The 25,596-nt window shown below is 44.6% G+C and overlaps 2 protein-coding genes across 2 annotated transcripts in view; one reads left to right on the top strand and one right to left on the bottom strand.

Annotated features, from left to right (window-relative positions):
* The window catches only part of LOC121616719 (low-density lipoprotein receptor-related protein 1-like), a 90,654-nt gene extending 69,330 nt beyond the window's left edge, over window positions 1-21,324 (top strand). The window contains exons 42-89 of the mRNA XM_041951555.1: window positions 2,154-2,343; window positions 2,444-2,648; window positions 2,859-3,051; window positions 3,893-4,018; window positions 4,318-4,446; window positions 4,544-4,663; window positions 4,769-4,882; window positions 4,988-5,137; window positions 6,200-6,322; window positions 6,421-6,537; window positions 6,933-7,061; window positions 7,191-7,313; window positions 7,424-7,564; window positions 8,128-8,315; window positions 8,422-8,605; window positions 8,687-8,772; window positions 8,884-9,003; window positions 9,142-9,329; window positions 9,552-9,757; window positions 9,847-10,035; window positions 10,116-10,264; window positions 10,360-10,453; window positions 10,552-10,668; window positions 10,773-10,892; window positions 11,533-11,655; window positions 12,489-12,614; window positions 12,706-12,822; window positions 13,520-13,626; window positions 13,718-13,850; window positions 13,955-14,077; window positions 14,168-14,290; window positions 14,415-14,552; window positions 14,641-14,778; window positions 14,901-15,020; window positions 15,123-15,388; window positions 15,507-15,688; window positions 15,814-15,920; window positions 16,035-16,154; window positions 16,299-16,475; window positions 16,561-16,701; window positions 16,796-16,969; window positions 17,135-17,296; window positions 17,430-17,613; window positions 17,721-17,828; window positions 17,940-18,013; window positions 18,162-18,255; window positions 19,201-19,345; window positions 19,440-21,324. Of these exons, the coding sequence (XP_041807489.1) occupies window positions 2,154-2,343; window positions 2,444-2,648; window positions 2,859-3,051; window positions 3,893-4,018; window positions 4,318-4,446; window positions 4,544-4,663; window positions 4,769-4,882; window positions 4,988-5,137; window positions 6,200-6,322; window positions 6,421-6,537; window positions 6,933-7,061; window positions 7,191-7,313; window positions 7,424-7,564; window positions 8,128-8,315; window positions 8,422-8,605; window positions 8,687-8,772; window positions 8,884-9,003; window positions 9,142-9,329; window positions 9,552-9,757; window positions 9,847-10,035; window positions 10,116-10,264; window positions 10,360-10,453; window positions 10,552-10,668; window positions 10,773-10,892; window positions 11,533-11,655; window positions 12,489-12,614; window positions 12,706-12,822; window positions 13,520-13,626; window positions 13,718-13,850; window positions 13,955-14,077; window positions 14,168-14,290; window positions 14,415-14,552; window positions 14,641-14,778; window positions 14,901-15,020; window positions 15,123-15,388; window positions 15,507-15,688; window positions 15,814-15,920; window positions 16,035-16,154; window positions 16,299-16,475; window positions 16,561-16,701; window positions 16,796-16,969; window positions 17,135-17,296; window positions 17,430-17,613; window positions 17,721-17,828; window positions 17,940-18,013; window positions 18,162-18,255; window positions 19,201-19,345; window positions 19,440-19,580 (6,824 nt within the window). The 3' untranslated portion in view covers window positions 19,581-21,324. The remainder of the gene's footprint in view (window positions 1-2,153; window positions 2,344-2,443; window positions 2,649-2,858; window positions 3,052-3,892; window positions 4,019-4,317; window positions 4,447-4,543; window positions 4,664-4,768; window positions 4,883-4,987; window positions 5,138-6,199; window positions 6,323-6,420; window positions 6,538-6,932; window positions 7,062-7,190; window positions 7,314-7,423; window positions 7,565-8,127; window positions 8,316-8,421; window positions 8,606-8,686; window positions 8,773-8,883; window positions 9,004-9,141; window positions 9,330-9,551; window positions 9,758-9,846; window positions 10,036-10,115; window positions 10,265-10,359; window positions 10,454-10,551; window positions 10,669-10,772; window positions 10,893-11,532; window positions 11,656-12,488; window positions 12,615-12,705; window positions 12,823-13,519; window positions 13,627-13,717; window positions 13,851-13,954; window positions 14,078-14,167; window positions 14,291-14,414; window positions 14,553-14,640; window positions 14,779-14,900; window positions 15,021-15,122; window positions 15,389-15,506; window positions 15,689-15,813; window positions 15,921-16,034; window positions 16,155-16,298; window positions 16,476-16,560; window positions 16,702-16,795; window positions 16,970-17,134; window positions 17,297-17,429; window positions 17,614-17,720; window positions 17,829-17,939; window positions 18,014-18,161; window positions 18,256-19,200; window positions 19,346-19,439) is intronic.
* A 59-nt stretch (window positions 21,325-21,383) lies between these two features.
* On the bottom strand, window positions 21,384-25,056 carry LOC121616735 (E3 ubiquitin-protein ligase DTX3L-like). The gene is made up of 8 exons (XM_041951556.1): window positions 24,934-25,056; window positions 24,569-24,650; window positions 24,382-24,423; window positions 23,760-23,952; window positions 23,460-23,617; window positions 22,169-23,374; window positions 21,846-22,063; window positions 21,384-21,752 (listed from the first exon to the last, which is right to left on the bottom strand). The coding sequence occupies exons 2-8, from the start codon at window positions 24,599-24,601 to the stop codon at window positions 21,683-21,685; spliced, it is 1,920 nt and encodes a 639-aa protein (XP_041807490.1). The 5' UTR covers window positions 24,602-24,650; window positions 24,934-25,056; the 3' UTR covers window positions 21,384-21,682.
* Window positions 25,057-25,596: the final 540 nt, after the last annotated feature.

Raw genomic sequence — 25,596 nt, 5'->3', positions numbered from 1 at the left:
CATAGAACTACTGATGATACATGGGAATGACTATTCATAGTCAATAGTGTTTGCTCAGAAATAACATCACACAGTTTTCCAATCATTCCCCTAAGGCTAATTACCAATAAAAAGGACTGAAGATGGATGTAAAATGCATGGATAAATACATATACACATGTTACATACATTCATGTTTCCTTCTTCTCCTGAAATTGTCCTTTGAAACGCATTCAGGCATTTTCACAGTGGAGTTCACACTACTTCCAATGTGCTGTATGAGCCTTCCAGTCCATTGCAATCAATCCACTTGTGATTGGCTGGGGGCGTGGGAGGCTAGTGAAATAATACCAGACCCTTCCACTAAAGTCAAGACACTCCTGATTTCTTAGCGGTTGGGGTTTCTTCCCTCCTCCCGGACTGTTGTTAAGAGCGTCCAACTGTTAAGAGCTAAATGCTGTTGATTGTGTGATTTCCTGTCACCTCGAAGTAGGCGACTGCTCCATATGACATTTCAATCCAGCCCGTGCTCAGAAATCCACAATCAGCCCTCACTCCTGACTCCAAGGAACGGATCTCCAGAGAAACACAATTCTAGCAGAGGAGGAAAAGAGAGGCGAATAGCTTGACGGTAGAAGAGACACCGTAAATGGCAGGTGAACTCTGGACTGATTATCACAGAGCAGGAGAGAGATAGGCCGGCCTGCTCTCTGTGGGAGGGCCTAATGGGGCCAAACTTTTCCCAGGGTCCATTGTTTATGGACATTTTCTGAAAGGATCTGTACATTTCCTTTGAGGGTTGCCACTATAGATACAGTACATATACAGAACATAATCAGATATGGTATATTCACAGAGACAGACAGAGTGAAATAGTATTTGCCTTCAGAAATCAGGGTAATTATTGACTGCCGGTCTGATAGCAAACACTGAACTGCCATCACAGCTACTGCAGATAACTGCAATAAAAAGCTTTTAGTGTCAGTGTAACCAACTGAGCTCAAGAACTATAAATTCAGCTCATCTTGTGTTATTGTGAAGCGAAAATGTACAGAAACGCAGATAGGCTTAGGCCAACAACGTGAAGATAAACAGAACTGCAGGCTAGAGATTTACAATTCATTAACAGCACCGAAGAAAGAGGAAATAGAGATGAATGGATTCCATGTTGCCCTGTCGATTTTTAGGGCATTGATTTACGGGTGCCAGAAGTGGAGGGGAGTTGTTTTTGCGTTGCATGCCTTTGCCCGGCTCTCCACTCGCTTTGCTTCATTTACAGGCTCCTAGCATGAGCCAGGCAAATGTTGATTCATGTCCGCGGCGTTGCACTAGAGATGTTGAGGTGTAGTGTTAAGTGTCCCACCTGGTGGTGAACCTCACTGATCCTCTGGCCTGAGCTAATAGAGTGAGATCATATCCAGCCCTGGAAAAGGCTGCTGAAATCATCAGACCCTCACTGTTCCATTGCAGTAACAGCAATAAGGCAACTATTACCAATTATTTGGCATTGGTGTGATCAGATGCGCGGTTTGTTTTCAAATTTACACTTCCTGAAGTACACTGTGTGTGTGTGTGTGTGTGTGTGTGTGTGTGTGTGTGTGTGTGTGTGTGTGTGTGTGTGTGTGTGTGTGTGTTGTTTCTCACCAGCAGAGCAGCTGTTCTCTATCTGCCACTATGGAACTTTGTGTTCCTCCGTTTTGGCTGACTCTTGTCTGTCCTCTGGCCTCTGTGCAGGCGAGGAGCTCACAACCTCTTACTCATTTCAAGGCTGCGGCGCAGAAAAAATGACTGTATTTCTCATCCGATGATGAGGTAGTGCAATGGAAAGTAATACACTAGCCGCTAGCAACTGTTATTGTGACCTTTTTAGTGAGCTATTTGTTGGATAAAAGCCTTGAATCACACTGTGTTCTTGGTCATTAATACCAAGCTGTCATGTCCTTAGCCCTGACTCTCTGCTGCCACACAGCAGTCTGCCAGCACTGAGCTGCTGCCAGGCAGTCCACACTTGGCCTTTTAACATAGCACTGGGATTGACGTGCTTCTTTTCCTTCCCATCTTTTCTTTTTTCTTTTTCTTCTCCCTTTTCCCTTTTCCACTGTTCTCTGTATTTGTCTCTATCTTCCTCTCCCTCCTCCTCTCTCTCTTCTCTCCATTCCTTCATTCTTTCTCAGATGTCGGTTCTGTGGAGGGCTTGGCGTACCACAGGGGTTGGGATATGCTGTACTGGACCAGCTACACTACTTCAACCATCACCCGCCACACCGTGGATCAGAGCCGCTGGGGCGCCGTTGACAGGCACACCGTGGTCACCATGTCAGGAGACGACCACCCCAGAGCCTTTGTCCTTGACGAGTGTCAGAGGTTTGAACTAAAGCATTCATTCACATCATATCTCACTATTACTAAATGATGTCAAACATTCCTGCACATGCACATCACTGATTTGCACTTTCTCCTGCAGCCTCATGTTTTGGACCAACTGGAACGAGCAGTCTCCCAGTATCATGCGTGCCACACTGTCTGGTGCCAACGTCCTTGTGATCATCGGCAATGACATCCGAACCCCCAACGGCCTGGCCATAGACCACCGTGCTGAAAAACTCTATTTTTCCGATGCCACACTGGATAAGATAGAGCGCTGCGAGTACGACGGCACTAGGCGCTATGTGAGTGACATTCACACTCACATGCAGACACACACAGTGCACATCGGGCTGCGTAATGAAAAATTTTGTGGTATGATTACATTAAGGGGTTTCCTATATTATTAAGGGGTTTCCTAATAACCTCTTAATAATAACAGCTGTCAGTTTGTTGTAAGGCTGGAATTTCCTGAGTGTATGAGATTGTGTCTGTTGTTGTGCCTCCCCCTGCAGGTGGTGTTGAAGAATGAGCCGGTGCACCCGTTTGGCCTTGCTGTGTACGGGGACTACATTTTCTGGACCGATTGGGTGAGGAGGGCTGTGCTTCGGGCTGACAAATACACAGGAGGAGACATGAAGGTGCTGCGTGCCGACATACCTCAGCAGCCGATGGGTATCGTTGCTGTGGCCAACGACACCAATAGCTGTGAGTTTTCACACAGAGTGACGGATCTAGCGGTTTGTGTGAGTGAGGGCCATTACTGTTCTCTGTAGGGACACTGTGACAGCAAGTGTTCCTCTGTCCTTTATCACAGTGCAGTTTTCTACCATATATTAATGTCAATGGTGCTTCGTTGCAATGCTTTAAAAATACAAGTCAATCATAATCAGAAGAATTTTATTAATTAATAATAAAAACAGTAAAACGTTTCAGTGGTTAGAGATGGATGGCAAAATCAGCTTGTGTCATCTCATATTACACTAATATGCACCAATCATAAATCACATAGCCTTGACAAGTTAAAGATATCAACACTATATCAACCTTTTGTTTACATTTATGATAAGCTGAGCAATCAGACACATACATACACACACAAAGTGCTGCTGAATTTCTTTTCCTCAGCTTTATCTAGAACCTCCACCTCTTTTTCCAACTCCCCATCTCATTCTACATTTCCCATCGTCTAGATACTTTCAAATCAGTGCAGCCCTGCGTTTTGTTTTTTTTCTATGCTACATCGTCAGCCATCTTCTCCCTCAAGTCGCCTCGTTCACTAAACACTCTCGCGCTCCGGTACCCAAAGCGACCATACAAGCCGAGAGCCTGAGGTAATAGCTGCAAATCCCATTTAGATTGAGTCACATTGAATTATGCATTCAGCGGAGGCAGAGCCATTGCCACATTCATGCAGGCGTATCTGTCTGCCTGCTGGTGTGTGTGTGTGTGTGTGTGTGTGTGTGTGTGTGTGTGTGTGTGTGTGCTTGTTGGGGGGGGTGGAGGTTTGTGTGACTGTCTCTCCCTAACTTCCCTCATCTATACGTAGGTGAGTTCTCTCTGTGCCGTGTTAACAACGGAGGATGTCAGGACCTGTGTTTACTGACCTCTGGGGGACGGGTCAACTGCAGCTGCCGTGGCGACAGGAAGCTTTTGGAAGACAACACCTGCACAGGTAATACAAGACAGGGGACCATAAAAACTTTTCTGAGGTTCCAAGATAAAATGAAGATTTAAAAAGTTAACTTCTGCACTCTATTTTATTAAGATGTTTTGATAAAGTATTCTTTATTAAATCTGCAGATCTGGGGTGCAGGACTTCTTTTGCATGCAGACCATAATGTAATAAAGTTACAATCAAAGACTGACATCCGGCTTTAAGTGGATTTGAATGAGCGGTCAAAACTGTCCACCCTTCATGCCTCAGGGGAAGGCAACTCTTCTGAAGTGCATTTTTCTGTCTCTGTGTCACAGCGCTCAACACTACATGTAACAACATTGATGAGTTTGAGTGTGGAAACGGAGACTGTGTCAACTACACCCTGACTTGTGATGGCATGGCCCACTGCAAGGATAAGTCTGATGAGAAACAGTCCTACTGTGGTGAGTGGAACCTTTTCTCTGTCCAAACAGTTTCAGCCACATTCTTCTTGTTGACATTTGCAATTTGAGTCTGTATCATTTCCTTTCTGGTTCTCAGCCAACCGTGTGTGTAAGAAGGGCTACAGACGGTGTGTGAACGGCCGCTGCGTGGGACATAGCTCCTGGTGCAACGGGCAGGACGACTGCGGAGACAATTCTGATGAAGTCTTCTGTAACGGTGAGCTGAGTGTCCTGATTAAACAAGCTCTTCCTGCATGCAGGCATATGACATTTCGAAGTGATGTTCCAACTAAACACCGTCTCTTGTTTTTGTGTTTGTCAGCCACACTGTGCTCAGCCGATCAGTTCCAGTGCAGAGACGGAGGCTGCATCTCCAACTCAAGCAAGTGTAACCAGAAAGTGGACTGCAAGGATGCCAGTGATGAGATGAACTGCAGTAAGTTCAAATGAGCAGGTTCAGTCAGAGTAAGTAAATGTAAATGGAAAAAGCCAACACTCTCTGCCGGGTACGGTATAAAGTAGTGCTGCTCTCTTTGTTAAGCTGCCACCGACTGTTCCAGTTACTTCCATCTGGGAGTGAAGGGAGTGACATTTCAGAAGTGCGAGTTCACCACCCTCTGCTTTGCCCCTTCGTGGCAGTGTGATGGAGCTAATGACTGTGGAGACTTCTCCGATGAGAGAAATTGTCCAGGTATTCTATCACCCTCTGAAATATGCATGTTTTCTCACAGCTGGATCTGCATGTAGTATCTGAGGAAATTAATGAATTAATTTATCTGATGATTAAAACCACGAGATGCAGTCATTACATACATTACACAATAATAACATAATAAAGCCTCAAGGCTAATTCCAGAAAAAGTGAAATTATTTTTTCATGGGTTAGAGCAGTGATGCCTCACCAACCATTTTCTAATTGACAATGAAATGTATTCTCACTGGGAATGTTTTCATTTGTTTATGCCAGTTAGTCAGGGCTGTACAGAGGGACAGACGTGCCAGTTTTGTGTGATGGGATACATTAGGCTGTTAGTAAGAGAGAGAGGGGTGATCTTTGTGTGAAGGTCTTTCTGTGCAGTAGGATCAGATGGTGAGCGATGCAGGGGAAGAAAACTATGAGCTGAAACGAGCAAAAGTTATACAGAAATTAGGATACTGTCATCCTGTAAAATGTGTATTTCACACTGAATGAGGTTAAATATGCTATTAAGTTATGTTAAGTCCACCTCCTTAACTAATGTTGTATAACTCTTAAAAATGTAACCAAAACATTTACTACTAGAATGCAGTTGCGGCTATAACATGCAGATACATATCTGTCATAAGTTTATTAAGTGAAGTTAATAAATCAGTTAATCTGGAAATATAGAATTCCAAAGAAGGATGAGTAATGGTCATTTTAATGTTTTTTTGTTTTTTTTAACATATTTTCTGGTAAATGTTGTCAGTGTTTATTTATTAACTGGCCCCTGCCCCCCTGGTCATTTTGCAAAAGTGGCCTGTGAGCAAAGCAAGATGAGCTTCCCGGGATTAGAGCGAAGACTCTAATTTGGATTATTCCAAATGGAACAAAAACAGAAAACATTCCCTGTTTTGTGTTTCATGTTTATGTTTTCATGAAATTGTGGTATTGGAAGAAATTCTTCCTGAAAAACATTACAATGTAAATTCAATGTCCTATTTATTTCTTCACGCTGGCTTAACTCTTTAATGTTTTCTGCTTTAATTTACCACTTTTCTGTCACTCTGCCAGGGAGCGGGAAAACAAAGTGTCCTACGCCCTTCTTTGCCTGTCCTAGTGGACGTTGCATTCCCATGAGCTGGACTTGTGATAAGGAGAATGACTGTGAGAACGGTGCCGATGAGGCTCACTGTGGTAAGTTCACATACTAGAACCTAAACAAGCTGCAGCAGACCATTACTTTGTTTTGGCGCTTGTATTTTGCACTTCACACATTCTTTGTGGACCTCTAGATAAGTTCTGCTCAGCCTCTCAGTTTGAGTGTTTGAACCACCGCTGCATTCCCAACCGTTGGGTGTGTGACGGAGCCGATGACTGTGGTGACAGCAGCGATGAGGACAGCAAGTGCAGTGAGTGATTAATGCTAGCATATCTGGTACCAACAGTATTCTTTGGAAAAAATATGAACAAGCATGACATGTTCAAACTTTGTGGAATCTCCTCATTTGTGGATATTGGGATACTCTTTTAGGCTAAAGCTTTAGTCTGGATTTCATCTATTCTACAGACTACTGCACAGTATTCAAGTGCAATATTGACTTCAACATTGGCATGTTAGCAAAGAATTAAGGTTTTTGTAATAGTTTTAAATAACTTTTAAACAACTTCTTATTCTGCCTCTGAAACATTCAAAAACCATATGATCTGAACAATCTGTTATCGAAGTTCACTGCATATTCACATAAACTCTGGGAAAAGAGGAAAAGGCATCAAGATGACCTTCAACAACTTATTTCCGTCACAGAGACCAAAACCTGCAGTCCTGAGGCGTTCCAGTGTCCTGGATCACACATGTGTATCCCTCAGCACTGGAAGTGTGATGGAGATAAAGACTGTCCTGATGGGGCTGACGAGAGCGTCAAAGCTGGCTGTGGTGAGTGCAGGCGACAGGTTAAAAACATAATACAGAGAGACAAAGGAAGACATAAATCCATACCGCCCCTGTAGGGGTATAAAAACCTTTTGGCCGCTTTCACTCACCAAATATTTTTTTATGTCACAGTGTTCAACAACACGTGCAGCAGCAATGAGTTCATGTGCCAGAACCGACAATGTATCCCCAAGCACTTCGTGTGTGACCATGACAGCGACTGCAGCGATGGTTCAGACGAGTCCCAGGAGTGTGGTGAGTGGAGCCATGACCTCTTTTTCCTGATGGGGCGATTTAGAAAAGCTCTCTCCTCCCCGCTCGACTTCTCCAACTCTCCTTCACCCTCATGCTGTTTCTCACTGCAGAATATCCGACATGTGGACCCCATGAGTTCCGCTGTGCCAACGGACGGTGCCTCATCCAGAGTTCATGGGAGTGCGATGGAGACTTTGACTGCCATGACCACTCAGATGAAGCCCCCAAGAACCCACGCTGCGTTGGCCCAGGTTAAATGCTCACAATACTCCAGAAGCACTTAGTTTTTACTTACTTACAAAGACAAAGGATAAACAACATCACAGCACATATGGTAGATCAGCAGGGCACAGAGAATGCAGGTAAGATAGAATAAAATAAGATAAGAGGAGAAATTAGGGTGTTACGCGAGCTGCTGCAACAGCCTGCCACTAGAGCGGCGCCATCCTGGAATACCAACCAGTATAAATACATATGTTAAGCCCTTGACGTCTGAATTTATTTAGAATTATACTTAAAAATTAATTCTTTGTGTTTTTGCTTTCAAATTGATCCTAAATTAAGAGGAGTTTGTTAATTTTTCTGTAATTAGAGGAATGCATGCGTGATTCGGCTGCAATGTGAATTGAAGCGGTATGATGCGAATTCGCATCGCAATCAAAATGAATATGACACCATTACTGGTTATCTTTATGGAAAGCAGTCAACAGTCGTGACTGAAATAAAACCCTGAGGCTCTGAAATAATGCATTCGCACCTGTTGACATTTTCCCTTCATTTGTTTCTCATTTCATTTCTTTCTTTAATGGAACAGAGAAGAAATGCAACAACACCGCGTATGCCTGCAACAATGGGAACTGTGTAAATGAGACATTGCTCTGTGACCATAAGGACGACTGCGGCGATGGCTCCGACGAGCTGAACTGCTTTATTAACGAGTGCCTGAACAGCAAACTGAGTGGCTGCTCTCAGCTCTGTGAAGACCTTAAAATAGGCTTCAAGGTAAGTGAACAGCATGAAATTGTGACTTGAGTTCTCCAGGAATAGATGTGTAAATTAAGTGGCATGCACGGTTGCTTTACCCGCTCTGGGCTTTGCCTCCTTGCAGTGCAGATGCCACCCCGGCTTCCGTCTGAAAGATGATGGGAAGACGTGTGTCGACATAGATGAGTGCACAACCACCTATCCCTGTACACAGCGATGCATCAACACGCACGGCAGCTTCCACTGTCTTTGTGTGGAGGGTTTCCAGCTTAGCCCTGAAAACCCCACCATATGCAAATCCACCTCTGGTAAGAAACATGACAAGATTAGTAACATTCAGAATATGTTGGTGTTAAATCAGCTAACAAATGACGTCTCTCTCCCTGCAGACGAGGAACCCTTCCTGATCTTTGCTAACCGCTACTATCTGAGAAAGCTCAATTTAGACGGCTCCAACTACACACTGCTCAAACAGGTGAGACTTGCAGATACAGTTTGTCCTTTTGAAGTGCTCAGAAATCCTGCAAACTATCCTGCAGGGGTTTATCGCTGGCCCAGACTAATGCAGCTGCCTGTGCTTTGGTAGGGCTTGAACAATGCTGTGGCTCTGGACTTCGACTATCGCCAGCAGATGATTTATTGGACAGATGTGACCACCCAGGGAAGCATGATCAGGCGCATGCACATCAACGGCAGCGATGTTCAGGTCAGTGTGGTGGAATCTTGTCTATAAAATGATGAATTAACTTTCATTTGTACGTGCAGTGAAAACCCAGGAAAATAATTAACTTCCTCATTGTGAGACGCAGATTTAGAAAGTGTACGCTGCTTTCTCATTTGCTAGGTGCTTCATCGCACATCACTCAGCAACCCAGACGGTCTGGCTGTCGACTGGGTGGGAGGAAACCTGTACTGGTGCGATAAGGGACGGGACACCATCGAGGTGTCAAAGTTGAATGGAGCGTACCGGACAGTTCTGGTCAACAGCGGCCTGAGGGAGCCACGTGCTGTGGCTGTGGATGTACGCTATGGGTAAGAGTGACACTACACAACTGTGAAAGTCTGGGACAAAAAAAGTAGCAGCAAACGTTTTTTTGAGCAGGGGAAGTTTGTTTGTTTGTAGTTGATTCTGTTTGTTTGCAAGATGACATGAATTCATACTCACTTATTAGTCAATTACATGCAGTACATGCATAAGGCTGTTCAGTTCTGTTTTGTTATGACCTATAAACTAATACAGCACATCCCCGACAGGTACTTATACTGGTCAGACTGGGGTGACAGCCCCCACATAGGGAGGATCGGGATGGATGGCACCAACAGGAGTGTTATTGTGGAGGAAAAGATTACTTGGCCCAATGGCCTGACACTGGACTTTGTCAATGACCGCATCTACTGGGCCGATGCTCGAGAGGATTACATCGCATTTGCCAGCCTAGATGGAACCAACAGACACACAAGTAACAGACACATAAACTCAGTGGGAGTGGCTTTGTGCACTTTACCAGTTGTTGTTACTAACTTATTTGTCTTGTTTGTGCCCATGTAGTTCTGGTTCAGGATATCCCCCACATCTTTGCTATGACTCTGTTCGAGGAGTACATCTACTGGACAGACTGGGAGACAAAGTCCATCAACAGAGCTCATAAAACACTGGGACTCAACAAGACCGTGCTGATCAGCACCTTACACAGGCCGATGGACATCCACATTTACCACCCGTACCGCCAGCCTGAAGGTAAAACCAAGTCACTGTCACTCGCGACCACATGTTGGTCCTCATCTATCCGCCCTTAATTCTACTTGCTTGCTCTTCAGTGGCTGGCCACCCGTGCCAAATCGACAACGGAGGCTGCAGTAACCTGTGTCTGCTCTCGCCTGGAGGGGGCTACAAGTGTGCCTGCCCCACTAACTTTTACCTAGCAGCTGATGGCAAACAGTGCTTGTCCAACTGCACTGCAAGCCAGGTGAGCTAGCTTGAGGCCTTTGTTTTCGACATATGCCTCTATGAACACGATGTTAAATCGAAAAAAATAAACAAATTTCTCCTCTGCTCCCTCAGTTTGTTTGCAAAAATGACAAGTGCATTCCATTTTGGTGGAAGTGTGACACTGAAGATGACTGTGGGGACCGCTCAGATGAGCCTGCAGACTGCCGTGAGTGTCGAATGCTGACTACAATAAGTTGTAACAACATATTATTGTCGCAGTGAAATTTGTTCGGGTTTATAACGTGCTGGGTTTTGTTACTGTAGCTGAGTTTAAGTGCAGACCAGGCCAGTTCCAGTGTGGTACAGGCATCTGCACCAACCCGGCCTACATCTGTGATGGAGACAATGACTGCCAAGACAACTCAGATGAGGCCAATTGCGGTACACACGCACACACCCATACATACTGACAGCATTTAAATCTTTTCCTCAGGTGTACCTATAATAACCCATAATCCTCTGTTGCCCACTGTTTGTTTTTCCAGACATCCACGTGTGCCTGCCAAGTCAGTTTAAATGTACCCACCCAAGCCGCTGCATCCCTGGCATCTTCCGTTGCAATGGACAGGACAACTGTGGAGAGGGAGAGGATGAGAAAGACTGTCGTGAGTTTTGTTGCCTTTCGAGTTCCCGTAGGCCTTACGTCATTGTTTGCCCTGCTAGTGGCAGTGCCTACAGTATGTCTGTCTGTACATTTATCTGAACAACACTTTGGTCTAGCGCAAGATGGCTCTACAACATAAAGCATGACTAAATTTTGTCCCCACTGGACGAACCCTACTGTTTGTAGTGACCCCTTGACCTTTCCTCAATAGCCTTCCTCCAGCCATAGTTTCCATTTCCACATACTGTATCTCAAAATCTAATGAGCAGACAGGACATTGCTGAACACTTTCACGCTCTCCAGAGGATCTCTGTCCATTTTGACCTTTTCCTTTAGCAACTGCCTTAGGCCAAATGGTGTTGCATAATGTAATTGCCATGACATTTGCTGAGCACATTCATCCTCCACTAAGGGAGATTACATGAACTGTTCTGTCGTGCCATCCTGAGGTCAAAATTTACATTTTAGCACCTTTACAGCAAGGCTGCAAGAATAGCAAAATCTCCATGTTATTACATGATGAATATTGCAGTCTTCATGGGCCACTGGCAGGACTTTAGCATTGTAGTTTTAATTTTTAAGTTGTGATTAGGTAGCAGTTCTTCTATATGTAGTGGACTATCTGTCTGTCTCCTGTGCAGCGGAAGTGACATGTGCCCCCAACCAGTTCCAGTGTGCTATCACCAAGCGCTGCATCCCACGGGTGTGGGTGTGTGACAGGGACAACGACTGTGTGGATGGATCTGATGAGCCTGCCAACTGCAGTAAGAGTCATCTCATTATTACAGTGCAAGAAATAAGTCTCCTCTACAGCATGAACATGGCTCTGTAGTAGGACCTGGCTGGTAATATCGATTGGAGGCTCTGGATGTCGGTAATGTATTAAAAAAATACAACCCTGATCCCAAAAAGCGGGGATGCTGTGTAAAACATATATAAAAAAGAATGTGATAATTTTCTAACAGTCCAAAGATGATATATGTTTAATGTTTCACCTCATCAACTTAATTGATTTTTGTAAATATCTGCTTATTCTGAATTTGATGCCAGCGACACATTTCTATCAAGTTGGGACAGTAGAAACAAAAAGACTGGGAAAGTTGTGGAACGCTCCAAAAACACCTGTTTGGAACCTTCCAAAGGTAAACAGGTTGATTGGTAACAGGTGATAGTATCATGATTGGGTATGAAAGGAGCATCCTGGAAAGGCTCGGTCGTTCACAAGCGAGGATGGAGCGAGGTTCAACACTTTGTGAGACACACCTCATAAACTGTTTTCAGTTAACACAGTTTGTTTGCAAATGATTGCATTCTGTTCTTATTTATGTTCTACACAGCATGCCAACTTTTGGCCTTTTGTTTGGAGTTTAGAAAGGAGAGAAAATTGTACGACCACAACAGAACTGATTGTACTGACATTTAGTCTGCTGTTCATGATTGCGTTGGTCATTGTTGAAAATAATTTCAGGACATTGATAATAACACTATTTAATTTAAACACAAGATTTGGTATCTGTTAAGTCTTTGACAGAAACAGAGTGAATAATCTCATGCCCAGTGTCGATGTGTCTAATCCATTAAATCCTCTCTGTTGCAGCTCAAATGACATGTGGTGTGGATGAGTTCCGCTGCAAGGACTCAGGGCGCTGCATCCCGGCGCGCTGGAAGTGTGACGGAGAGGATGACTGCGGAGATGCTTCAGATGAACCAAAGGAAGAGTGCGGTAAGGACCGGGTTGTAGATGGAGAAAAACAAAAGACAGGAAGCTGGGAACAGGGCCACACTTGTGCTTATTGTGTCTGTTTGGTGCTCAGATGAGCGGACATGTGAGCCGTACCAGTTCCGCTGTAAGAACAACCGCTGTGTGCCTGGCCGCTGGCAGTGTGACTATGACAATGACTGTGGGGACAACTCTGATGAGGACAAGTGTGGTAGGTTCTCTATGACTTTTTGACAGCCACAACAACAGTTCGTTATTAATGATGAAACAATGATTTATAATGTAATATGAGCTCTACTGTAAGCAGACTGTCCTCAGATGAGACGGGTTATTGTGGTAAGCGATGTATCACCTTTCACTGCGTGTTCGTCTGTTATAGATTTACTCAACTACACGCATGGTTGAGACTTTGATTTCATTTTGTGTTAATTAGTTCTGTGGCCATCTGCACATCTCACATCATCTCATGTCTATTTTGCATTTCACACTGGCCTGTTGATGTGAGCCAGAGGTAGGTGTTTTCACAGTTTCAGCTCAACCATCCACAACCTCAGCTACCCAGTCCTGCGTGTGCCCCCAGCTTGTTTTTTTCTTTGTTCTGTGAGCCTCTTCCTCTCCTTTTCAATCTCACTAACTCCTCCAGCTCCTCTGTTACATGCAGTACAGAATGTTGTACCATCCCCACCTCTGTGCCCCATGAGTCAATCCTGTGATATGAATTATGAGCCTTATTTTTGTCCATGTATGTCTGGCTCTCAGCAGAGCACCCTGTGTTCTTTTTGCAGTCTGCTCTATTCCCACCTTTCTCTTCTCTTCCCTTGCACCTCTCCTTGCTCCTCGCCTCTGCTCTCTGTTCCTGCTCAATTATCGTCTCTCGCCCTCCTAAGCTGTCTTCTCTCTGCCCTCAGTGCCTCGTCAGTGTTCAGAGAGTGAGTTTGCCTGCACAAACGGTCGTTGCATTGCCGGGCGCTGGAAGTGCGACGGGGACCACGACTGTGCCGATGGTTCAGATGAGGTATCGCTCAGCCTTCCTGGTTTAGCATTCTGCTTTGAAATTTGACACACCAGGGGTACTAATCGAAAAGTAAATCTTTGCTTTGGTGCAGAATGATTGTGATGTGAAGTGCGACAGTGATCAGTTCCAGTGCAAAAATGGCCATTGCATCCCCATCCGCTGGCGCTGTGATGCTGACGCCGACTGTGTGGATGGCAGCGACGAGGAGAAATGTGACAGTGGTGGTAAGAAACACGCACATAGCCAAACATGTCATGCTGAAAACACAGATGCATTTAGAAACTCATGTGTCATTCTTCTTTCCTGCGCTCTCGCCATCTCGTTTCAGTGGGTCGACATTGCCCCCTGGACGAGTTCCAGTGCAACAACACTCTTTGTAAACCCCTGGGCTGGAAGTGTGACGGGGAGGATGACTGCGGCGACAACTCCGATGAGAATCCGGAAGAGTGCGGTAAGAATCTTTGCATTTGACGTGTGGACAGTAATCCTGAAGCATTTGTTTGAACACAGTCCTTAATGTTTCACCCCGTCTGTCTACTAGTTAAATTCCAGTGCCCGCCCACCAGGCAGTTTCGCTGTCATAATGATCGTGTGTGCCTGCCATTATCAAAACGCTGTGATGGCGTCAACAACTGTGGGGACAACAGCGATGAAGTCAACTGCTGTGAGTTTTACTAGCTTACTGTAAAGTCACACTAACAATTCACATTTTATTGAAATTGCAGATATGACTTTAAATTTTGCATGTGATAATCGGGGTAATGACCTCTCTGTGGCTCCTCCTGCAGTGCCTCCTTCCACACCAGTATGTCAAAAGGATGAGTTCCAGTGCTCCAATGGCCGTTGCATCAGCTCTGTCCTGCGCTGCAACTACTTCAACGACTGCGAGGACTATGGTTCTGATGAAATCCACTGCAACAAGAAAGGTGCGTTGCGTTGCAGTATAGTTGTCTTGACAGTGTATATTCTGCATGGTTATCAGTGTGAATGCATGCTGCCTGTCTGTGCTTGCAGACACTGTGCTGAATGACTGTCGCAGTAACAGGACAGTGTGTGGAGACGGAGATGAAGCTCATTGTGTGGTGAACGGCACCGACTCTTTCTGCTCCTGCAAACCCGGCTTCCAGTCCAATGGACGTAACAGATGCGAAGGTACAGTTTGCTCTGCCATTGCTCCATTTTGCATAGTTTACATCGTGGCTAAAATCTGCTCTTGAAGACTTGAAACTTTGTGTAATGTGTTGTTCAACATGCGGCTTTGGGGTGTTTCACAGATAAGAACGAGTGTAGGCAGTTTGGAGTGTGTTCCCACATCTGCAACAACACCAAGGGTTCCCACAAGTGCAGCTGCCACAAGTACTTCACCAGAATCAATGACACCTGCAAGGCTGATGGTACTTCTAACATAAGGGACACTTGTTACCTTTATCTGCGATCTGTATAAACCCTGTGTGCACTGAAATCTGCTCTACTCCAATGATCTGTTGCATCCTCAGCTCCAAGACAAGTGCTCTACATCGCTGACGACAATGAGATCCGCAGCCTGGACCCCTCCATGCCAAACTGGCGCTATGAGCAGATCTTCCAGGGTGATGCCAACGTGCGTATCGATGCCATGGACCTGCATGTCAAGACGAACCGCATTTACTGGACAAACTGGCACACAGGCCGCATTTCTTCCTATGATTTGCCCTCTTCCTCCTCCTCCCCCAATAGCAACCGTAACCGACGGCAAAGTGACTCGAGGGTCACAAACGTGGAGGTAAGTGTGTGTGTGCTGTGTGTGTGTGCATGTACTTATGCATGCATGTGATATACAGTAAACATAAACAAGACAGGCAATGCATGTGTGTCCAATTTTTCTTCATCTCTGTGCTCAGATCCCTGATCTGAAGATGCCTCGTGGCATTGCTGTGGACTGGGTGGCAGGAAACTTGTACTGGACAGACTCTGGTCGAGATGTCATTGAGGTGGCCCAGATAAGTGGAGGACGTCACCGAAAAACTCTCATCTCTGGCATGATTGACGAACCTTACGCCATTGTAGTTGACCCCCAGAGAGGGTGAGCAGGTCTTGGGGGATTGGCGGGGCGTGAAATAGGAAAAAATAGCTACTTGTAACTAGAATGCAACAGGAGACTTGTGATGAAAACAGTGATAAATGGAGCTTTTACATTTCCTTCATAAGGAAAATGTACTGGGCAGACTGGGGGAACCATCCCAAGATTGAAACAGCTGCTATGGACGGAACCATGAGAGAGACGCTGGTAGAGGAAAACATCCAGTGGCCAACAGGTAAAATGTTCAGACGCACAGACAGTAGTTCTCCTCAGTCATTTGTTCTATATAAAAAAGGAAAGTCTCTAATCTTCCAAACCTTTTCCAATACTGCGCTCTCTCTCTGTACAGGTCTAGCAGTGGACTACTTCAACGAGCGTCTGTACTGGGCCGATGCTAAACTCTCCTTGATCTGCAGTGTGAGACTGAATGGCAGCGATGCTGTTGTGGCTGTGAACAGCATTAAGAACAGTTGAGTGGCATAGGCTCAAAATGGCTCAGTTTGTGTGTGACTTAGTTGTAACTTAACATGGTTGGAAAATGCAAGAATGTGTATAATTATCATGTATAGTGTTTGTGAAGCTTCTAGAGCATATCTTCTGTGTCTCTACACAGAGCTCAATCACCCCTTCAGCATAGATGTCTTTGAGGACTACATCTATGGCGTCACTTACATCAACAACTACGTCTTCCGAGTGAATAAGTTTGGCAAAGGCCCCATTGAGAACCTGACGACTGGAATGAACCACGCCACGGATATAGTTTTGTACCATCGCTACAAGCAGCCTGAGAGTGAGTAGAAAACAAAAACTCCCACTGTTCCCTAAAACAAAGACAAGAGGGCTCATTTTTCTCATTCCCTCTCTGTCTTCGTCAGTGACGAACCCCTGCGACAGGAAGAAATGTGAATGGCTGTGTCTGTTGAGCCCCAGCGGACCAGTCTGCACCTGTCCCAATGGACGCACATTGGACAACGGCACCTGTGTGGAGCTGCCCACTCCCACACTGTCTCCTGTCTGTGAGTAAACCCACGCTCCCGCATACACACACACACACACGGATACTGGCTATTGGAATCGTTCTGCATGACTGAAAAACGTCATCATCTACAGCTCCTCCGAGTGGTTCCTGCTTGGTCCAGTGTATGAACGGTGGCAGCTGTTTCCTGAATGCCCACAAGCAGCCCAAGTGTCGCTGCCAGCCCAATTATGGAGGAGATCGATGTGAGATTGACCAGTGCAGGGACTACTGCAAGAATGGAGGCACATGCACACCCTCCCCCACAGGTAGGATATAGACATTGCAAGCTGGTTCTGGTATTTTGTGCTATCTTTCTTTTTGCTAGTACAGTATAAGACTATACTGCAGTTAAATAAGTAGCACTATGTAGGCTAAAATAAGCTAACATGAGACATCTATTTATCCCTTTTGGCATGTCTGTCCTTCCACAGGCTCTCCTACCTGTCGATGCCTGACAGGCTTCACAGGACCAAACTGTAACCTGCACACCTGTAAGGATTACTGCAAAAATGGAGGCAACTGCACCGTCAGCGCCGGAAACCAGCCAACCTGCCGCTGCCCGCCTGACTTCCTGGGTGACCAGTGCCAGTACAGTGAGTGTTACCACTATATGCTCAAATACTTCTGCTGTCCAGTGATAGAGTCAGAATTGCAATCGGAGTACCTGTAGTAGATGTAGCGTACCTACATGTTTGTGTGTGTGTGTGTGTGTGTGTGTGTGAGCAGGAAGCTGTGAAGGCCACTGCATGAACAAAGGTACATGTCTACAGAGTGAAAATGGCTCCAAACTGTGCCGCTGCCTGCCTCAGTACACTGGCAACACATGTGAAATTGACAAGTGTCACTATTGTCGTGACGGCGAGTGTATCCCCAGCAACAGTTTCACATCCACAGGGGACTTCACCTGCCGGTAGGAGCACTGATACACATGTACTTTACTCGACACAAAAGAATTTACGCATGCCATGTTGTCCAGTCTTCCTCATTGCCGCTCATGGTTATTCCTGTCTTGTATAGCTGCACAAATGGAAGAATCCAGCCCAGCTGTTACACATGTGATACAAATGAGTACTGTGCAAATGGCCAGTGCTCCATAAACCCCATCTCCCACCTTCCAGAGTGCAGGTGAGGAACAGTTTTCATCCATAATTGTTAATATTTGAGTCTGAATATCTTCAATGTTTCACTGCATATATGCATATCTTTATTATTTCATCTCTTCTTTTGTGTGTGTAGATGTTCACCTGGCTGGGGGGGACATCGCTGTGAGTCCGTGGCCAACACTCAGGATACCTCAGGCTCCGGCGGGCGTAAGTCGGCTCTTCTACTGTGACGTCAATAGTAGAACGTCCTTGAACTGGATGTGATTGAGGATTCTTCATTCCTACCTTTGTGTGTGTGTGTGTGTGTGTGTGTGTGTGTGTGTGTGTGTGTGTGTGTGTGTGTGTGTGTGTGCAGGCACAGCTTCCATAGTGATCCCTGTGCTGCTGCTGTTGCTGCTGGTTCTGCTGGCTGTGGGGGCGCTGTTCTGGTACAGAAGAAGGATGAGAGGGTGAGTAACTCTAACACATTTAAAAAAAGGGACAGTTGAGACCTCTTTTTGCCTTTGTGCTCCCCCTTTCCCTCCCTCTTTCTGGTCCTTCTTTCCTTTCTTCCGTCTGCACTTTTCCTCTCCTCTCTGTAATGGCATCTCCTCTGCTCCTCAGGTCTAGCCGGCCCATCAAAACCGGCTCCAGACGCTTGCGGTAACGGTTGCCAGGGTTACACTTTCCTTCCATTCCCTCATTCGATTCTGCATCCTGATGCTCCCTCTTTCTCTCTCTCTCTCTCTCTCTCTCTCTCTCTGTCTGTCTTTCTCTTACCCATAAGTCTTGGTTGCTGTGCAGTGTTTGGTCCTGTGGTGAATGTTGCGCCATTCTCAGATGTTCATGGGAGCTGCAGCTCATCCTGCTCCCACAGTATGCTCTCCAGTTTAATTGCCCTCGTCAGAGCGGCTCCAGGGCAGATCTATTGAAAACGATGCATTGAATAGATCTGTCTGTGCACTAGCCAGTGCTGTAGATCTGTCGTACTGTTTTCCATCATATTGTGTCATATTGTACCTACTGTACTGTGCTGTGGTTTGTACTGTGGTAGTGTCTCTCATAGTGAGAAATGAACAGTGTGACAGCATTCCTCCAAGCTCAGACTGGAAAATGAATGCAGACATTCATGACATATATTATGGATTTGTTGTGGTCTTAAAGAATAGTCTGTACATTAACAGTCCCGTATCCAGGTCCATTGTGTCTGGATCTGTCGTGGGCTACATGAATGCTGGGTTTGTGTTGGTGCCTGTGCTGTGGCTTAGTTCCCTCAGCCTGGATGGTGGTGAGAGTCATGCGATGCCTCTTCCCTCCCTTCATAATGTGGCTGTGTCCCTGCTTGCGCTGTTCAGGCTCTTTATAACCAGAAATAAGACAAAAAGATAAGACAGCGCCCTTCATATTTTGTATAGGGCCAAGGGCTTCCAGCACCAAAGGATGAGCAACGGGGCCATGAATGTTGAGATCGGAAACCCTGCCTACAAGATCTATGAGGGCGAGCCTGATGACGACGCCGGGGAGCTGCTGGATGCAGACTTCACACTGGACCCAGACAAGGTAGAGAGAAACAGCAGGCATGCTCATATAAACACAAGTGTTGTATCCTCTGCACATATGCAACGTCTAATGGGTGATTTTTGACTCTTTCCAGCCCACCAACTTCACAAACCCAGTTTATGCCACTCTGTACATGGGAGCTCACAACAGCCGCAACTCTCTGGCCAGCACGGACGAGAAGAAAGAGCTGCTATCACGCGGGGATGAGGAGCCCCTCGTGGACCCCCTGGCATAGACTTTCCATTGGCCTGGATCATGCTACTCCAAACACACCCCTCTTCTTGCCTTTTAAAAGAAAAACGAAACAAAAAAAAATTGATAAAAAAGTGTGTGAGAAAATTGATAAAAAGTGTGAACACTGTATAAAATGTACAAAAATGAAGGACTACTTTTGTATGTGATTGCAGTATTATATTTTGTTCTTTTGAGATTCCTCTGGTCAAAAATGAGTAACATTTTCTAAGAGAGATTTTTAATTTACACTTTGTCCCTTACCCTTTACCTAAATAGCCACTACCTCTGTGCAAAATGAAATGGAAACAAGAAAATCAGAAGAAAAAATGCTATCATTGGAGCAATTTTAATTTTTTATTTTTGTATGAATTGTATAGAAAAGAAAAAACATTGTTCCATTTCACCAGTGCCAACTGTTTGTTGTTTGTGTTGACTTTGAGCGGGAAAGGCAAAACTCAAAGTTTTCTAAATCGGTACATATGTTGTCTCGCTGGGTTTCTCTGCGGGATTGTGTGAGGCAGATTTGTGATAGCACCGTTTGTGTACAGCACATGTAAAATGTCAATACCAGATGGCAACTACAGTATTTCCACATAATTTTTTCTCAGAGAACGATGTTCATGAAATGATTGTGTTGTCTTCCTTGCACAGGATTCATATTTTACGGTAGAGTGTGTGCTGTAGGCTTTATGCCGTAAGATGTAAAGCAGGTATGTTTGTTTTTATCACATTGTGTGACAGTTGGAGCTCATGTGTTGCTGAAGTGAGAGCACGAGAGGCGTTTCACTGTGTGAGTATGAAGCGGGAGAGTGAGGAAGTTGGTCGTGGGTTAAACATTCCAGGCAGAGTGGTGGGTGGAGATTTCAGATATAAAGAGATGGTAAGGATGAATGCCTTCATGGGCGGGCAGTTGGCTCTGTGTACATGCCACAGCTGGCCAATGATGAGCGGGCCACAGCAGATCCAAGACTTTGATGGACAGTGCCTGCACCGTTTAGTTGTCTGTTACGAGGGTCTTCCCCCAGAGGGACGGGGAGGCTGCAATTGTGTAAAATGGAAGGAAAAACAGTGATGGAGATGGCTCCTTTGCTTGTCTTTGATTTCTCCAGTCCAGACCAGATAACATCCATCTGGCTTCGTGTGTAGATTTATCGCTCTACCTTCAGAGGATCGAAGTCTGTACGTTCACATTTTTGTAATGACTCAGTTGTAAGTGCATTATGTTCATTTGGTCCTTTAGCATTTCTCTGCTCCTCTTGAGCTCTTTCTAATCTCTCACTCTCCTCTGTGCCCTGCTGCTGCTAATGCTACCATTCCGGTCGCTCTGACACGTCCTTACGCTCAGCCTCTGTCCCAAAATGCTGCTTCTGTCAGAAATGTGTCAGCCATATCTTAATGCATGTGAAAAGTAACACCAATCTTTAATGTAACTACAATAACAATTTTTATTTTGCTTACCTGTCGGCGAGTGTTATTTTATGCTGTTGTATATGTTTCGTCTTTAATTGAGAGAGAAGTACAATCATTTTACCTAAAGAACATTTTTGCAAAATCATACATGCATTTTCAGAATAGTTTTTTTGATTAGTCTTTTTTTTTTTTATGAAAAATGACACATAGCTTTTATAGTAAACAATGCATGGAGGCTCAGACTTTCTTCTGGAAAGAGAATAATGTTTAATTTTTGCTGGAGTACTTTACAAACTAAATAACAGATATTGTTATAAATAAAATTTTAAAAATTGTACAGAAAACAAGCCAGTGTGTTTTGTGTGCTGATAAAGAGAAGAATAACAAGTCAGTGTGGGATGGATTCATGATTTATTAGGCGACCAGTAAAGCATATGTGTCCTGTAAGTTACATTTATGTGTTATAATAATATATATAATATATAATTTAACCAAACTTTAGCAATCAACAACAAATTCATGACATCCTTCATCACAGAAAGGCTGTAAATGCTGTCTCATGACCCTCAAAGCAACCCTTAGTGAATATATGAACAATTACCAGAGAAGAAGACAGGCAGCATACAATATAATCGTCTCTGCATTGCAGTAGGTGCTTATTCAAATAACAACTCTCCTCAGCCATCAACGTCTTCACTCGATGCCTTTAGCCTTCAGCTCCTCTCTGACTCTCCTCAGGTAGCCAGGGTCAGGATACCCAAAACTGGAATCAGAGTGTACAAGGGTTAATGCTGAAAGTAGACTTGACATCAAAAGAGATTATATATTAAAAAGAACCAAGAATTGGTTACTGTACCTCTCTGGTCCTCCTGTAGGGGAGGTCTTGTGATGAATGTCATTCCAAGTCACCTGGTTCTCCATCCCAGTCGTTCTGGATGTCCCAACAGTGAAAATGAGCTTCTGGTCAAACGCTCTCTTCAGCAGCTGCAGCACTTCATTACCCTCTTTGCTGTCTGGCAGATATGCTGTCCTTTTAATGCCAGAGTAGTGCCTTCCAGGATTTGGATGCTGTTCCTGTAAAAGTAAGACGTAGACATTGCTGACAACCATGTTTAGAAATTAACTTAAAAATAACAAAACTGACATGGTGTCTCCAGATATTTAGATGAAGACATTTACCATCTGTTTTCCACCTGGAATATCATAGTTGATCATTATAGTGCCGCAGGTTGGGAATCCAGGTAGGGATGAGGAAACTGTATAATGTGACATTCTTCCATCAGGCTGGTTTCCCTCTATCATACCAAAGACATCTTTGCATACAGGACAGATGGGTCCCAAACTTTTCTTGGCATTTTCCAGGCATTCCTCACAAAATTCATGTTTACACTTGAGTTGTTTCTTATTGGTAAAACTGTCCATGCATATAGGACAGCATTCCTCATTACTGTCTCCTGCTGCTCCTCCTCCTGTGGGTGCTTCAGTGTTGTACGTGCTGTATAATGATTGGCCGTTCAACACAGGTGCACTGGCCCCCTCTGACTGATAAACGTTGCTCAAGTTCTTCAAGCTACTGAACCTCATGGCACCATGGCGTTGGGTGAAGCTCATGGGCGATGTGGCAATCTTCTGGTACAGATGAAGAAGAGCTCTGACAGCGTGGCTCTCCATCGACGAGTTTCCTCCAGATCTTTTATAGTGAGCTTTGATTTCCACTCTGTCTGGGCTGATGCCCGTTTCTTTAAAATCCACACCGAACTTAGCTTTGATCTTAGCTAGTTGCTCACCGAAGGAAGTAGTTATCAGCCTCCAGTCATCAACTTCCAAGGTTAGTCCAACATCGACGAGAGGGTCTTCAATGATCATGCCAATGTTCGGTGACTCGTCTGGAGACGCCCATGCAGCCTCTCCAGCAGATGTGTAGGCATTTGTTAAGGTTTTCTGTGCTGCTTTAAAGGACTTGCTGATAGCATCTTGACTTTGCTGTGGCCCACAAACAGTCATTTCGTCAGAGGACAGAGTAAGTAAAACCTTAGTCTCAGGTCTTCGGATGATTTTCAGTGTGTCCTTCAACTCTTCTGGATCCAGGTACTTGAGAGCAAAAACTGAGCCATCAGATTCACCCAAGCACTTCTGAACAAGGCTAATAAACTCAGACAGAGCTTTTTGTGGGCCTCCATCTTTCTGGTCCGACTGAAACGTCACATTGACTTCCGCCATGATTTTAACTCCATTATCTTTCTCAATACGTTTAATTTCCTCCTTGTAGATGTGGTTCACGTACCAGAAATGGCCCACTGGTACTGGACAAGAACACGTCTCCTCTCCTGCTGTAGAAACTGCTGCTGAACTGCTGAAACTTTGTTCCAGTGGTTGCACTTTCTCCTGTATAAAACACAATGTATTAATTCAGTGGAACGCGTTCATTTCAGTGGAATTCATTCCTACTGCTTTATGACTCAGCACATACCTGCTGTGGCTCTAACAGAAACGAATGAGGAGGGGTCACTGCAGCTCCCTCAAGTATTTGTGTCTCCAGCGGTGTCAGACTAACAGACGTTATTGTGACTGTTTTCCCATCTTTCCTGGTCAGTGTTTGCCCACTCAGCTCTTGAAGCTCGTTCACGGCTTAAAAAGAAGACAAACACAAAACGAATTTGAGCTGCCTTCAAAAGGAGTAAAATTATTAAAATGTACAGTATTACAGTCCACGTAAAATGTTGGCAATAAACGTGTGATTTAATGCTAAAAAAATCCAGTCATACTGCACCTGGAGCGGGTTTAATCCTTATCACAGCTCTCCCTTCCTCTGAGACACTCAACACTTTACAGTCTGGCCGACCTTTGCTTTTGTTGGCCCAGGTCTGAAGAACTTTCTCCAGTTCCACTTTGCATTTCTGCGGTTGATCGCCCTCAGACCACCTCACTGACACTGAGAGGGTGACTTGAGTTTCGTCTTTGTTCTGTGATTGAGCCATCAGAGACGAAAAACATGCTGGCAGTTAATGACACTGTATCACCGAGCAAGATGGCACAAATTCCTCCACACCGTTCAGCATTAAAGGTTTGGTTTTGCCACCACTGGCAGTTTCACAGCAGAGAAAAGATCATGACTGTGTACATGACCTGTTCTGTATATATGTTTGGTACTGGAGATGGTGTTTTCTATACATAAACTAACACTGCTTTAAATACATTACAGCTTTATGTAGTGTTGATAACTTCAGTATGATAGAGAGCAGCAGGCTGTGAGTAAGACTCAGATTCCATGCTTTCAGTTTCACATACGCTTTACAGAAACACATACAGGCCTGTAGGAACTCAGCCTGGATTTTCTATGCAGCAGTTTTAACTCTAAAAACTCACAAACACACACACACACAAATACCTACCTCAGCACAAATGCCCTGAGATGCTGGAGGCTGCTCAAAACACTATATGATGGAAGACAGGACATTTATTTGCAGGATACACTTCAAAACACACCCAATCTTAAACCGCACCGTTCCTACTGAAGCCAGCCACTGTGGACCTTCACCTGTTAGCATGAACACCACAGCTGCATTAGCGCTAACTCACCACCTCCATGGGCTCCTCTGTGTCTCCTGACATTTCCACGGACTTCTTCCTCTCAGACGCTGCGATGTGTGACGGAGTCAGTCTGCCAGTTCAAGCAAACAGCAGGCTCTTAAACTGGTGTAATATATATAGAAACTGCTCTCACAGATGATACGTCAGATGTCGACATTATGTGAAAAATAAATGCTAGCGCTCGGCTCCACTTTTGGTTACGACAAGCTAGCGCAAACTTTCACAGGCTATGATTTGGCTCTTCAGTTTTCTGGTTTTCTACATTTCTAGCACGACGCTGTGGCACAAACATCGTGTCTGCTTTTTCAACGTATATACTGGACGTAAAACACGAGTTTATGAGGCTTAATTACCTTCTCTCAGCTCCAGGCTTCAAACGGTGTCTCTTCCTGAAAAAAGAAAGTGAAAGTGATGTAGCTGAGCGAGACACGTGACGTCGCACGGAAGGCTCGCGCCAGTGGCGATGCAGCCGCGCGCTCGTCATGCTGCTGCTGAGATCAACAGCCTGCTGTTCAGATTATTAAGGTAAAACGTCATTAACAAACACATTTTGATGTTTTTTTTAAAGACGAAGCAGCCCACATTTACTTTACTTACACATTAAAGCACCATTCATTTCAATCCACTGGTAGAATACAGAGATTATAATATTGTAGGTGATTCTGCATAAGAAGCACTTTTTACTTTGTGTACTATATATACATTTCTGTAATTCTACTCAAGTAACATTTTGCATGCAGGACTTTTAAAGAATATTTCTACACTGTGGTATTAATAATTTTACATTAATAAAAGAGCAGAGGAGTTCCTCCATCACTGTTCATGAGGCAAAAATCAAGAATTCTGACCTCTTTGTTTTTTAAAAGAAAAAAATACAATCTCTCATGGATATTTTTCTTAAAAGTTTTTTCCTACATTTAACATTTCTCTGCTTTCTTTGCATTTTAATGTTTTTATTCAATTATCAGGGATAAGATCTTTTCATATACAGTGTACCTACAGTAGTACATCACATC

This window comes from Chelmon rostratus, chromosome 2 (assembly GCF_017976325.1).
Source record: "Chelmon rostratus isolate fCheRos1 chromosome 2, fCheRos1.pri, whole genome shotgun sequence".
Classification (NCBI taxonomy): Eukaryota; Metazoa; Chordata; class Actinopteri; order Chaetodontiformes; family Chaetodontidae; genus Chelmon; species Chelmon rostratus.
Note: the sequence above shows the minus strand (reverse complement) of the source record. Positions and strands in the feature narration are given on the sequence as shown.

Excerpts from the sequence above, each read along its gene's own strand:
- LOC121616735 (XM_041951556.1), bottom strand. The coding sequence starts at position 24,601 with ATGTCAGGAGACACAGAGGAGCCCATGGAGGTG. Across the intron at positions 23,375-23,459 it reads TTCTGTTAGAGCCACAGCAG|GAGAAAGTGCAACCACTGGA; the intron begins GTATGTGCTGAG and ends TGTTTTATACAG. Across the intron at positions 22,064-22,168 it reads TTCCAGGTGGAAAACAGATG|GAACAGCATCCAAATCCTGG; the intron begins GTAAATGTCTTC and ends TTACTTTTACAG.